This window comes from Stylophora pistillata, chromosome 3, assembly GCF_964205215.1.
Source record: "Stylophora pistillata chromosome 3, jaStyPist1.2, whole genome shotgun sequence".
In the NCBI taxonomy this organism is placed as follows: Eukaryota; Metazoa; Cnidaria; class Anthozoa; order Scleractinia; family Pocilloporidae; genus Stylophora; species Stylophora pistillata.
Genome location: NC_142521.1, coordinates 18,389,860 through 18,403,110, shown reverse-complemented (window position 1 = coordinate 18,403,110; position 13,251 = coordinate 18,389,860). Strand labels below are relative to the sequence as shown.

At 37.5% G+C, this 13,251-nt stretch overlaps 1 protein-coding gene and 1 long non-coding RNA gene across 2 annotated transcripts in view; one reads left to right on the top strand and one right to left on the bottom strand.

Annotated features, from left to right (window-relative positions):
• Positions 1–141: 141 nt before the first annotated feature.
• The window catches only part of LOC111342385 (engulfment and cell motility protein 1), a 25,137-nt gene continuing 12,027 nt past the window's right edge, over positions 142–13,251 (top strand). The window contains exons 1-16 of the mRNA XM_088754028.1: positions 142–541; positions 702–742; positions 3,220–3,289; positions 4,897–4,947; positions 5,062–5,154; positions 5,315–5,391; positions 6,164–6,263; positions 6,580–6,671; positions 7,201–7,266; positions 8,019–8,091; positions 9,051–9,101; positions 9,507–9,632; positions 10,304–10,432; positions 10,832–10,936; positions 11,374–11,485; positions 12,528–12,736. Coding sequence (XP_088610154.1) covers positions 458–541; positions 702–742; positions 3,220–3,289; positions 4,897–4,947; positions 5,062–5,154; positions 5,315–5,391; positions 6,164–6,263; positions 6,580–6,671; positions 7,201–7,266; positions 8,019–8,091; positions 9,051–9,101; positions 9,507–9,632; positions 10,304–10,432; positions 10,832–10,936; positions 11,374–11,485; positions 12,528–12,736 — 1,479 coding nt within the window. The 5' untranslated portion in view covers positions 142–457. The remainder of the gene's footprint in view (positions 542–701; positions 743–3,219; positions 3,290–4,896; positions 4,948–5,061; positions 5,155–5,314; positions 5,392–6,163; positions 6,264–6,579; positions 6,672–7,200; positions 7,267–8,018; positions 8,092–9,050; positions 9,102–9,506; positions 9,633–10,303; positions 10,433–10,831; positions 10,937–11,373; positions 11,486–12,527; positions 12,737–13,251) is intronic.
• LOC148734866 (uncharacterized) overlaps positions 3,466–13,251 on the bottom strand; it is a 16,562-nt gene continuing 6,776 nt past the window's right edge. The window contains exon 3 of the long non-coding RNA XR_015998939.1: positions 3,466–5,107. This is a non-coding gene — a long non-coding RNA (uncharacterized LOC148734866). The remainder of the gene's footprint in view (positions 5,108–13,251) is intronic.

Sequence of the window (13,251 nt, the reverse complement as noted above, 5' to 3'; positions counted from 1 at the left end):
ATGAAATCATTCTAAGATTAGTCGATTTAAAAAAGAAATGTACTTTTGGTCGTGATAACTGAGAAATTAAAGTCATATACTTACTTCCAGTAACTTGGAAGGATGTGGTATCAAATTTTTCTAAGTGGGGGAGCTACAGTTAAGTTCTGCTCGTATGGGAGTGTGGAGCTCTATCGGAAGTAACAGTTGAATGTTCATCCAATTAACTGATATTTCCTCGTGGTTTGACACTGTCTTTCTAAGTTTTCTGCTTCGTTAATGATTTCAGAGATGCTTGGTAGGATAATCTTCATTACTAGGCGGTGAAACGCCGAAGAATTTGATTTGATCGAGCGATCCAGGGAAATTTTCATGCTGTCGTTGGAGGGTTGTGTCTGCAGCAGGTTCTGAACTAAGCGTGAACCCCGGAAAGCGCTTCAAAAAGCCTTTTTCTGGATAAGGGGGACGGCTTGCGATTATGTCTGTACGTAGTGGTCCAGCACAGGTGAAATTGGCCGTCGAAAGGGAAGGTCAACTTCCCTTGCTTACAACTTTTGATCAGGTTCGTAAGGAACAAGCATTGTTAATTAGGTCTCAAGTTGTCTTGACAGTTTTTAAATTAAATGTCTCTATGAGATATCATTCATTGGTTGTTTATGCGTTAAAAAGTGCCCATTATTTTGAAAACAACACCAGTAATGATCTCTCATTTTGTTCAACAGAGTCGACCATTAGACGAAATTATAAGAGAAATCTGCTCGAAGTAAGTAACCGATGTAAACAGAAGTTACATGTAGGTTGTACCCAAACAATGATCATTTTACGCCGAATATTTAGCTTGTATAGTTTCATAGAACTTTACTTTTTAAAGTCTATACGATGACATTTATCTCTGTGTTGATTTCCTCACTCTTTAAATGGCCTAGTGAGTACTAATCATTAATCAGGGGTATTTACATGCATGTAATTGTAACGTGAGTGGGCAGGTAAATTGCTATGACCTCTAGATGTATGATGAAACCTCAGATCCTCTTATAAAAACCATTTTATAATAGCCAAATTTCGATATCCATGGTTCAATGGTGAGTTACGATAACACAGGGTTTAGGTACAAATCTAATTTCAGGTCTAAAAGCTTTAAAAGAAAATTCAGTTTAATTCTACTTGTTGATAATTTGATGATTGGATGTTCCTAAAGGAAGAGAGAAAATGATCCAGAAGAGGCTTTTGAGCAAAGTGAAAAAGAAACCGGGATTAAGACTTAACCTTAGATTTATGCTAATTGGCCTTGGAACAACTGGACCCAGGTCTCTATCTCTTGACACCCTTGCACAAAATAAGATACTTATTTATTCCACGAGCGCGCGTTGGATATGAGATGATAGATGGCCAACAAGGCGCGTAGTGCTGAGTTGGCTATAATCATCTCATATCCAACAAATGCGAGTGGAATAATTGTTTTATTGAAAATGCTACATTAAATTATTAAATTTTATTACACTTTTAGCTCCCTTTCTATTTTAAGCTTATGCGTATGCTTACCATATCGTAGTTTATGGTATATTGGCTCATATACCATAATGGCTAAGCCAATGAAAAGTCTTGAATTGCATTATCCAATGATCCAGTTTTTAATAAATGTAATTATTAAAAATTGGATCATTGGATAATGCAATTCAAGACTTTTTATTGGCTCAGCCATTATGGTATATGAGCCAATATACCATAATCTAATATCTGTACATTGTAACATCCGGTTTCTTCTTACAAAATAAAGTCGAGAAGATTTGTCTAATATCTTGGGGGCGTTTTTTTAATAAAACAATTATTCCACTCGCGCTTGTTGGATATGAGATGATTATAGCCAACTCGGCGCTATGCGCCTCGTTGGGTATCTATCATCTCATATCCAACGCGCGCTTGTGGAATAATTGTTAATTATCTCATGTTAGAAACAGTTCAATTGTGAGTACCAAATTTTGAAAGTTTGATGGATCTCAATTGCCTGTTTTTGCTCCACTGCTTTAGCCATTATTTTAAGTTATTTCTTACCGATTGTGTTGCTTGTTTGGTAGCACAAAATGTATTGCATGATAAACTACTTACAATTTTTTGTCGATCAATTCAAGGCTTCAACATCCCCTCTCAGCAAACCAAACACATTGACTGTCATCTGTACGCGGGGGGTGGGGAATTTGAACCTTGCTTTGGTGGGGTGGGGCATTTGAGCAAGAGATGTCAAGTCTTTACAGCCTAATACACCTGTTTTAAATGGAGGAATATTAAACTAAAAAAGTCTGTATTCAATAAGCAAATGGCAGAGAGAAACAATTTTCACATGAAAGAATGATGCTTACAAGTGAAAATCCCAACAGCAGGAGAAAAAAAACTCACAGATGACTTTGCTAAATTCTACAACATGCATTGATCACACTAGAAATCATTCAGTGGGTGGGAATTGGCAACTTGAACAAACCAATTTGCCCAAGAAGGTTGCCTGGGAGAGGAGGGGTGGGAGGGGGGATTGAAGCTTTGTGTTGAGTTACTGTGTGACTCTGGAAGGAGGGGTCATAGTCTGGTTAGGGTTGTGTTTGAGGGAAAAACCAACTTACTTGAACAATGCCTCTCTCCACTCAGAATTATGGATGAGTATTGAGAAAAAACTCTTACAGTAAAATGCTGGGTGGTAGCCTGGGATGGATTAGCATTTAACCTGGATGGACTGCCAATACTTGTACTCACTTATAACAGAAATAAGGGATAAGAGCTTGCAATTATGAGCCTCTTAGCTTGTAAAACTTAAACCTCACCCTCAGCATGTACTCACTGGCAGAAATAAGGGATAAGTGCTTGCAGTTATGAGCCTCTTCACTTGTAAGACTTGAGCCTTAACCTCAACATGTACTTGCTTATGACAGAAATAAGGGATAAGTGCTTGCAGTTATGAGCCTCTTAGCTTGTAAGACTTAAGCCCCCCCCCCCCCCCCCCCTCAGCATTTTATGCAGCAAATTATCCTTGAATTATTTCCAATGGAGTTGGATAATTTAAAGGTTTTGTTTGATTGAAATATTACACCTAATCCAGGAAACATCTTTACAGTTGAAAAACCCACTCTCATGTACTTGGTCAAAATGTTTTGCTTTTTGGAGGAGTATGTCCCTCAGCCCTACTTCCCAAGAATCCTGGAAAAGGTTGTTTTGTAAGTTTACTTACAATTGATCTTTCACCTATGTTTTCAGTTGGTCTATACCAATCCCAGAGCAGTATGCCTTTCAGTATTCTGACTATAACTATTACATAACTGAGGAGGTAAGCTACAATTCTTAAATCTGTAACCATACTTCTCTTTTTGTATTGCCACTGTTTAGTAGATCAGGATCTCTTAATATGCAAAAGGTCCCTGGTTGAAAAATTGGCTACTTTTTTTTTTTTTTTGGAACATTTAAGATCATGTGAGACAAGCTTTGAAAAGTTTAATGTAGATTAAACAACTATTCAGCAAACCCTCTTTAATGCAAGTCTCAGTCCCAGAGGGGATTCCCATGAAACGTAGCAGGGGTAGATTCAGGTACATTTTATCCCTTTCCACTGTAACATCAGCATGCATATTCTCCACAATGTTCCCTAATACATTTCCTTGGGTGCAGATAAGGAGAATTTTAACAATCAAGAACTTGTTTAGTTAGTGATCATTTCCTTTATTCTCCTGATCTTGATGTGTGATTCAGGACTGATATTGTAAGGAGAAATTAGATGCTAGTTACTATTAGGGGTCAAAGGGTTAATTGGGAGGGTAGGAGGGGTAGGGGGGTCCAAGCTTTTATTACAAAAAACAGAGACTGTTTTAAACTTGAGCCCTCAATTTCAAGATATCGTAAAATTCTGGTTATAAGCCCCCCACCATTTATAAGACCTGCTGGTTAAAGGCTCATCTACTTGGAAACAAAAATATTTATCAGGTTTTAACTCCCCCCCCCCCCCCCCCTATGATTCGCCTCCTCTAGTTTCGTTGTTTTCTTAAATTAGGATAACATCCAATTAACTGAGAGAATTAAGTGCAGGAAGCTTTGCCGCTGTGAACTAGTCATTAGAATTTTTAACAATGACAGCGAAGATGAACTCTGAGCTTCTAGTTTGTTGTGTTCTGGTTATGTTCATGTTGCTAAGTTTTGATTTTGCATTCAATTTGAAGGGAGGCTTGAAAGTTTAATTAAAAATTAAATCAAAAACATATTTCTATCAACACTGCTGTGGCTCATTTTAAATGTTTGTTGTAATTTCCGCTTATAAGCCCCACCCCAGATATAAGCCCTTCAGTTTATAAGCCCACCCAAAACCCCTTATGAAGTTGTATAAGCCCAGGGCTTGTAACCAGAATTTTACAGCAAGTAAATTTTCAATACTTCAAGTTGAGCAGTAATTAAAAATAAAATCCCATCATTGACCCAATTTTAGTCATAGGTCTGATGGGGGGGGGGGGGAGTGCTGTGGACCCTGCACCCCCCTGGATGTTCCACTTCATGGATCTCCTTTAGTTAACTTTCAATTTTTTAATTTTCAATAACTAATGAAAAGATGACAAGAATCCACATACATATCAGCAGGAGGTTGTTCTTTTGATGTTACACGAAATAGTCTTGGCTAATTTGCCAGAAAATATAATAATATAACATCTTGAAGGAACAATTATTGATCATCAGGTCCCAGTTATTTGAAGAGTGGATGATGTTATCCTCTGGATAACTCCCTCCCCCATTTATAGCGCAGTACTTTTTGTTCACACTCATCCACTGGATAGTGATTTACTTGTTGGATAGCAATATCCATCCTTTGAACAACTGGGGCTAGATCATCCTTGATCATCAGATCTTGGGCATTTGTAGTTGTTGATGTGGTTTATTGTTACCTTCCTTTAGAACCGCAGTGGAATAAAGAATGGGGCTGTGCTGAAACTCACACTCTCGCCGGTAAGTTATCCTAAGTCACAATTAAGGACTGGGAAGAAGTTTGTTTCAGAATATTTGAATGATTGATTGATGTCTGTTAGCTGCTCAAATGATAATTGGTTTTAAACACACCAGGCCAAGCGTGCACAAGATGTTGTTGAGCGTCTGGATTCAACCAACCCTGAAGAAAGAAGAAATGCTTTAGCAACCTTATCCAGTATCTCAGAGGTATGTGATTATAAATGCAGGTGATGTCTTATTTCAAGTAGAGCATTGAACTTTCTAAGTGGCATACTGTATTGTCAACCAACCCTCTTTTCACACAGATTTATGATTGTTTATTTTAATTAGTGAAATTTCAATGTTTTTTTTTTTTTTTCGATGGTAGGATCCAACCTTTGCCAGTGAGTATATAAAACGAAATGGCCTGGTTCTTCTTCTCAGCATGGTGGAAGGAAAGCCAGAGTAAGCTGATTTTTTAGAACTTTTCAACTTGATTTAATATTTGGTTGTAGCTAAGAAATAGGGGCTGCTGGCTAAAATCTCAAATGAGGTGGTCCAAAGATACAATGTAGCATTTGATTTTGAACAATAATAATATTGTTACAGTAAGTGAAAAATGCTGTTATACTTTCTGAGCCTTTACCAGCTAAAAATCTAACTGGCAATTGCCTCTAGTTTTCATAGGGTGGATTTTGCTAGCAGCTGGCGCTTAGTGCCAACCCTGCATTTGTGACATTGATTTCCATTCTTTTACAGTGAACCTCTTTACCTAGGGTCATTGAACAAAATTAACATAATATCAATGAATAAAGGCTGATAGTTTCTAAAGAAACTGTTTGGGGCTGCGTCGGTGGGGGTAACGAAATAATTTCAATATATCAACAAAGTTGAAATCATGGTAAATTGACCACCGTTACGATTATAAAAGCTGACGTTTTGAGCGTTTTCCACCAATAACGTAGCTCCATTTTCTGCCTTTAAAAGCGCACATAACCCACAATTCCTCTATTCACTCCGACGAAGGGCTAACGCTCGAACCGTCAGCTTTTATAATATCGTAACGGTGGCCAATTTACCATTTCAACTTTGTTGATATATTGAAATTATAACATAATATCAAGTTCTAGTTAAATGAACCATGATTTAACTAGACATTTTTTATGCAGATAAGGGCCATGAAAGGGTCCACAGGTACATGTTTTTCATGACCATTTTTATCCTCTTGTTTCCTCAGGAGTAATGAGTCCTTGGCTAACTGCTTGACCTCTTTTCAAGAGCTGATGGATCATGGTGAAGTTTCATGGGATTTCCTTACGCATGGCTTCATTAAAAATGTAAGTGAGATGAGTCATGATTATTTTGGTGGATGTGATCATGGTGGGTCAAATCTCCCTGGCATAGGGAGTTTCCTGGTATGTCTACATAGGGGACTGATGATGCAGGTGTTTGCATTGAAGTGTAGCAGATTGAATTTCTCCATATTAAAAAAAAAAATGTTTTGAAACAAAACTGGAGATGCTAGAATTACTTTTGGTTGTGCCTTGCACAAATCTAAAGCATATTTCTGTCGCCAAACTTCTTGCTTTCTTCATGAGCATGCTGGTACATCAACTGATTGTTCAGCTAAATTCTTAAAATCTTGCTTTGTAGTTGACAGTTTTTGTAAACAAGAAGAATCCACCTGTGGACTCCACTGTACTCAAAAGGTGTCTATCTATCTTAGAAGCAGTGTGTACAAACAGGTTAGTTTTTCCACTTCTTGAAATACCAGTCATGCTTAGTCAAATATTACCAAGGTGCCTATTGGAAATTTTCAATATTTTCCCGAAGGAAATTCTGCTGTGTGGGCTTGATCTTGTAGTCCAAGAAGTCCAAGTCTATTCTACACTATTCAAATTAATACAGTATAAGATGACTTATATAACTCAGTGAAGAAGATAATGAGAAGTAGATGTCATGCAGGTTTGTATATGTGTACACAGTGACCAAAGTGGCCGTAGCTTTCGTGTTGGTCACTGTCCCATTTAAGTAAATAGAGAGGTCCAAGATACATCTTGGTTTGCTACTCATGCACACTCCACTCTGTAGGACTCCTGAAAGAATAATTTTCTTAAAAAACAACTGGAGAATGAACTCCACCTTTAGTTTTGTACTCCTTCTCAAGGGGACAAGTGTTCTTTTATTGCCCTTGAAAGTGATTTGTGAGGTAATTTTTGTTTCAAGCTTAATTTTGAATTGAAGTTTCTTTCCTTTTTCATTTCTGGCCATCAGCCCAACATTTTATCCACTTGTAGAAAAAGAAGTGGTCTTTGAGCATCTTATTCTCCATCTGAAAAAGTAAGTTTTAATAAAAATAGTAGTAATTTACTTGAAATATATCTCTGTTTTATTAAAAACTGGATCATTGGATGATGTAATTCAAGACTTTTTATTGGCTTAGCCATTATAGTATATGAGCCAATATACCATAATCTAATATCTATACATTGTAACATTCGGGTTCTTCTTACAAAATAAATTAGAGAAGATTTGTCTAATATCTTGGGGGCGTTTCTTTTTTTTATAAACAATTATTCCACTTGCGCTTGTTGGATATGAGATGATTATAGCCAACTCGGCACTATGCGCCTCGTTGGCTATCTATCATCTCATATCCAATGTGCGCTCATGGAATAATTGTTAAATAGAGATGAGTTAATTTTTCATTTGCAGAGTCCCATCAGTAGCATGTAACCTACACAAACTATTACAACTCTCAGATTCACACTAGAAGCAAAGTGTCGTGAAATAGATTTTCCAAACCTGCATGTTCATCATTGGATAATGCAATACAATACCATTGACTGGGGTTGGCTTATGTCGGGTATAAACCATTAAATCCAGGCCAAATTTATTTAGTAGATGCTTGTAAATCTTAATATTTCTTTCTGCAAAAATTATTCTGTATGTTGTGCCTTTAATTAAGGAATCACATGCTGCTATCTTTTAACGATAAGTGTCCAATCCCCAGACCAGAGATAAATACTGTCAATCTCTATCTTTTTGAATTTCAATTATTACTATTAATAAATTTTTTGGTAACTTTGTAGCGCAAATCAAGATATTCAGCTGAATGCTATAGCTCTCCTCAACAGCCTTTTCATGCGTACATCAAACAAAAGGGTGAGTTGATAACCATAAGTATACTAGACAATTGATTTTGATTCTAGATTTAGTTTATTATCGACGTGTTTCCTTATTGCCCTTCGTATGATAATACACTTAACGATACTGTGAAAAACCATATCAGAGCCAGTCATTTATACCTAAGAAAACGGGGGAAAAACTGCTCCCTTTTTTGAGTATATAATTTATGTACACTTACAGTAACTTTGAAACAGATTCCCACTGAGGAAAATGCTTCAACCCAGAATGATGAGACACTGACAATGAATTCATTTTTGGAGGACATTTTTTACTATTCTCATGGGTTTATGACGATGTGCAGTTGAGGTATTAACCAATAGTCCATTTTACAGTTGTGTGCTTGGTTGCCAAGCCTTTGAATGGGAGTGAGGCTAGGGTTGACCATGTTATGATACAAACCTTGCTGCCTTTCAAATGTAAATCACTTTGTTATCATGCTAACTAGATACAGGTCTCTATCACAACAAGGTCACCTTCAGCCTCACTCTGAATCAAAGGCTTGGCAACTAAGTATGTGTAAAATGGCCTATTGGAGGTTGTTTTCTCCAAGTCTAGGAAGTCTTGTGGTTGCAGCGTCGTTCATTTTGTGTTACAAAATTTCTCCAATCGTTCATTTATTTTGTACTATTTAATAAGATAATTTTTCATTTGTTAAAAAAGAAGGGGTTAGCTTTAAGTAGCAAGTGTTGAAATCTTCAAACGAATTTTATGTGCATGTCCGTAAGCAGTTTCAACCTAGTTTGATTGGCGCAGACAAAATCTCCATTGGTCGAAAATAGAGAAAACATGAGTCGATCTGTTCAAATCAGTATGACCTGAAATGGCTTCCTCAGAGGAACAACGCCGTTTCTTGAAGTGTCCTCATCTCATGCTAAAATGCCCCTTACCATGGTAATTTATTCATTTATTGATTTATTGATTGATTGATTTTTCAGCAATTTGTAGATACACTTTCAAAGAAAGGAGTAAGAACGTATATTATGAACGTGAGTCGAATGTTTTTCCTTGCTTGTAAAAGATACTTTCTTAATGAGCTGTAGATTTGAATTCGTGTGTGATCAGCGGGTTGTAATTGAGGAATTTATCCTCAACGGGTGAACTGCAAGTAGAAAAAACGAATACAGTCTACATTGTCGAAGCTTGTACCTATGCCATGAGTCATTGTTACTAACTAGGCTTTAAAGACGCATGTTCGGAGCTAGGAGAATTTTAATTTGTACCTTGTTCCCCTTGGGGGATTTGATCACCAACAAATATTGGATGTACTTTCATTAAATTCTGGTGAAGAGCACCAATCAAGAAAGGATCTTAACCCGTGAAATTTTCCGTTAATGGCACTTAGCCCAAAATGCGTTCTACTGAAGGAAATTTGAACTTTTTTTTTTTCTTAGGATATTATCCGAGGTTCACCGACTATGAGAAGTGAAATGGAGCATCAGCTTTACGTGTACCAGTCCCTCATATTCCGCGCTCTTTTGGTAGATATGTCCCTTATTAAAGGAAATGCTCAGAATCAGGTTGGTGAATAACCAATGTCGATAGTGCTGGTAAACAAACTGATAAGTTGAACTAGCGAACGGACGAGCGAAAAGATTGACAAACGAACACTCGCACGCACGCACGAACGCACGCACACACGCACTAAAGCGCGAGCGAATGAAAGACCGAAAGAACTTGTGGATGTAAAACCTTGTGATTAAACAGAGTAAGGACTTAAGGGTTGGGGAGGGGAGGGGGATGAGAAGTGAAGGAAGGAGTGAATAATCGAGCAAGCGAATGAGAGAACAAACTAAAAACTGACGAACGGACCATAGTCCCCCTCTACTAACTATGAACGGACCAAGGAATAAATAGAAGAACGAACAAAAGTGAATGAGTGTAGAGAAGGACAGACAAACGGAAAGACGAGAGAGTCAATGAAGGAAAGACGCGAATGAATAAACAAGCGAAAGAAAGAATGAAACAAAGATGGGCGCACGAACTTTGGAGTGAACAGAAAGAGAAACGAAATGGTAGGCGAGTGTCAGGTCCACTGAGTACAAACGGACAAGAGCGCTGAAATGATAAAAGAATGAACGAAAAGAGAAAATGATAAGTGAACGTACTGACTGACGAATGAAAAGAAGGAGACTGATTGATAAACTTTCACTTGTTTTCCAACCTGCCAAATTCATATGTTTATTTTCAGAGTCTTTTTGAAAGTCTTAATACCTTGCGACAAGTAGTGTTTGAGTCAGATATTGTGGCCGCGAGCTCAGGAAGACCTCTTTCGCAAGCGGGAGAACTTTCCAAGGACTTCAAAAGACTTGGATTTATGGTGAGTTCACTTAGGCAGGCTTTTATCACAAATTATTATTATCATTAACCTCGATGTCGTTGTCGTCATCATGATTATCATTATTATTATTATTGTTATTATATTATTATTTTTTCAGATAATTTGTTAGTCGTCATTTTCATGTATTTTTCGATTTTTTAAGGATTTTATCTTAATTTGTAAATATTTTTTTATGATTAGAGGGAATTATCGTTATCATAGTGTGTATCCTCTAGTTTTTCTTACATTTTTATTAGACATTTTAACACATTTTTTTTTCGATTTTCAAGCATATTATCATAATTTTTGTTATAATTTTTGTGATTATGGTGAATAAAGGATTATTTTTATTATTGTTATTATTATTATTGCTCAGCAGTTTTATAAACTTTCTCTTAGGACATTGACACACCAGCAAATGACTTCAGCGAAGCTCCTCCCGGCCTTCTTCCTCTTCATATTATGGTTTATTTTGCGCGCAAACACGAGGAACAATATGTGAAGGTGCTCTAGCTAAAGCGTTAAAGTTATAGCTCTCTATCTTTCTTTCTGTGTGTGTGTGTGTGTGTGTGTGTGTGTGTGTGTGTGTGTGTGTGTGTGTGTGTGTGTGTGTGATGTTTGTTTGTTCTTGGCTTCCATTAACCTCTGTAGCAATCCTCACCAAATCTTGGCAAAGCATTAATACTTCAAACAATGTAAGTATGTTTGGCCGGAATGAACCTGTACTTGAAGTACTAAAATTTTCGTCTACTTGTTATGGCGGCCAAAGTGATCGCAGTTAGAGCGATGTAGATACATCAACCTTGATGTTGGTCCTTAATGGATACAGTTTAAATCATTTAATGTAAAAGAGTTTAGAACACCCTCTTTACGCTCTCGATGTCTCGGTGCTGACAAAAATTTGCAGGAGACAAATTCTAACTGCATTTTTTCACGTCCAGGTCATATTAGAAAACCATGCTCGAGGCGACGATTATGAGTGTCCATTTGCTCGCACCAGTATTGCTCTGACTAAAATGTTGTGTGATGTACTGGAAATTAATGCAGAACCACGTAAGTCAAAGAGTCAAACTTCATATTCTTTGCCGCCTGCGAACACCGTTTTTTGTTGTTGTTTGTTTTTTTTTCCGGCTATACACAGGCTTTCCCCACGGTTCTTGGAAGGGGGGGTGGGGGGGGGAAGTGAGAAGGACACTTAAGGGAAGTGTAAGTAGGTATTATCCACCGAGTTATTTTTTTTCCCGCTAATTTGTTGAAGCAAGCAAGATTGTTTAAATTGTGGCATCTTGAACTCAGGAAGCCTTGTCTAGTATAGTTAGTCACACAGAATTTTTGGCCGTACAACAAGAAAGTTAGATACAGACAAAATAGTAACACGTGACCAATAGACCGTGCATTAGTTCGCGTGACCGTGCATTAGTTCACACCCTGTTCAAAGCATCTTGGCCGGGTTGTTCAAAGCTGGGTTAAGATAATTTAGGGTTAGTGTGAACGCTCAGTGATTTCAGATCTGAAAGCTTTACAAGAAAAATCACTGTAATTATATTTGTCTACAATTTGAGGATTGGATGCGCTAAAAAAGAATAGATTATTATCCCAAAAAGGCTTTTGAATAAAGGAATAAAAAATCCCATCAGTATTAAAATTTAACTCTTGGTTTGTGCTAATCCGCCTTCGAACAGTTGGGTCCTGGTTAATAAGATAATTGTGGTATGTAATACAATTACATACCTAATCTAAGATTCAATACCCGAAAACCCTACCCTGTTTGGCAGGAGATGCCCGATTAGGAAATTGAGGGCATTTCCAGGGCTCGACACTAACTTTTCAACTTACTAGCCAAGTGGCTAGTGACAACCTAGATGTTACAACAATTTCAGTCTGTTTACTAGCCAAACTGACCTGTAGAAATCGAAAACCACAGGCCAAAACTGAATTTCTTCTAGTCTGTGGCTTGTTGGTTGGCTACCGTTAGTGTCGAGCCTTGCATTACTTTCTCTCGGGATCCATGCTTCGTCCCTAGGATGAGCAGGATCGAAGTTCTCATTCCTCAAGGAGAAAACGTATTAAGACTGATGTCCTTTCTCAATATCAGCGTCTGATTCCGGTAAGGAGTACTACCCAATATTTTTCACAATGGACTTTGCATTTGAGGAATTCTTTTGCATCTGTATTCAACTTCTGAATAAGACGTGGAAAGAGATGAAAGCCACTTCAGGAGATTTCAACCGTGTTATGCAAGTTGTCAAAGATCAGATCTGCAGAGGGCTCAAAGAGAAACATCTCTCCATGGAATTGTTTAGGGTATGAAAAACTAGTATTTAAAAATCGATTGCAAGATACTGATTGTGTTCGATATTGATATGTGTTTTTTTGTTGTTGTGTTTGTTCGTATGTTTTGGTTTGGTTTTGTGAACATTGTTCTCTCCTTGATTTATTGCCTGGTCACGGAACCAAATAACCCGTAAAAAAGTGCTTTAGTTTCGAGAACAAAAGACCGTGGAGGTCGTGGAGAACCTAGCAGATGAATTGAGGACTTGGCTATCGTTATCGATCATTATAACCCACCCATTAATTTTGGCGCGGTTTTATTGGTTACTTTACGTCACGTGGTGTAAAATCAAAGGACAGTTGTCACGCAATAACCCCCGTCTCCGTCGTTTGTCCTCCGATTTTTTCCATGAAAAAGAAACATTGTCAACACAAGAGTTTCAAATTTTCCGTTCTCCTATTTACATGGAAGGAAACCAAACTGTTTTTTTATTTTTTTTTTTAATTTTTGGCTTGCTTGCGTCAATCACGCGCATTCGTGATTGATG